The sequence below is a fragment of the Lagopus leucura genome, unplaced genomic scaffold, assembly GCF_019238085.1.
Source record: "Lagopus leucura isolate 7727_CA_CO unplaced genomic scaffold, USGS_WTPT01 31734-0_obj-0_obj, whole genome shotgun sequence".
Classification (NCBI taxonomy): domain Eukaryota; kingdom Metazoa; phylum Chordata; class Aves; order Galliformes; family Phasianidae; genus Lagopus; species Lagopus leucura.
Genome location: NW_024963856.1, coordinates 2,443 through 2,932, shown reverse-complemented (window position 1 = coordinate 2,932; position 490 = coordinate 2,443). Strand labels below are relative to the sequence as shown.

The 490-nt window shown below is 60.4% G+C and overlaps 1 protein-coding gene across 1 annotated transcript in view; it reads left to right on the top strand.

The window, feature by feature from the left end:
• Positions 1 to 215: 215 nt before the first annotated feature.
• Positions 216 to 490, top strand: part of LOC122191398 (lysine-specific demethylase 5C-like) — a gene marked incomplete at its 3' end in the record, with an annotated part of 2,632 nt that continues 2,357 nt past the window's right edge. The window contains exon 1 of the mRNA XM_042891659.1: positions 216 to 348. Coding sequence (XP_042747593.1) covers positions 304 to 348 — 45 coding nt within the window. The remainder of the gene's footprint in view (positions 349 to 490) is intronic.

Here is a 490-nt window from a genome sequence, read left to right as displayed (position 1 = left end):
CCCCCCCCTTATCCCCACATCCTGCCCCCCTTGCCTGTGTTACTGCTTTGTCCCCATTCCCATGTCCATCCTTTCCCATGTTGTGGAGCATAGCCACACCCAGCTCTTGGTGTCCCCATCCTGTCCCCATATCCTGGTGTCCCCACACCCAGCTCCTGCTCTCCCCATCCTGTCCCCACATTCCTGTGTCCCCATCCTGTTCCCATCCCCACACCCCTCCTCATCCCTGTGACCCCCCCTGTCCCCCCCAGGCTGCCCGCCCCCTCCCTGACGGTGGAGGAGCTCCGTGTGTTCCTGGAGCAGATGAACCAGCTGCCCTGCGTCATGCATCAGATTGGGGATGTCCAGGTGAGACCCCCCCCCAAAAAAATGGGGTGTCCCCCCCCACTGTGGGAAAAAATAGGGGATTCATCCCCCCCAAGTAGGAGTTTCTTCCCAAACATAGGATCTTATTCCCCACCCCTCTTCCAGTATGGGGTCCTTCCCCCCC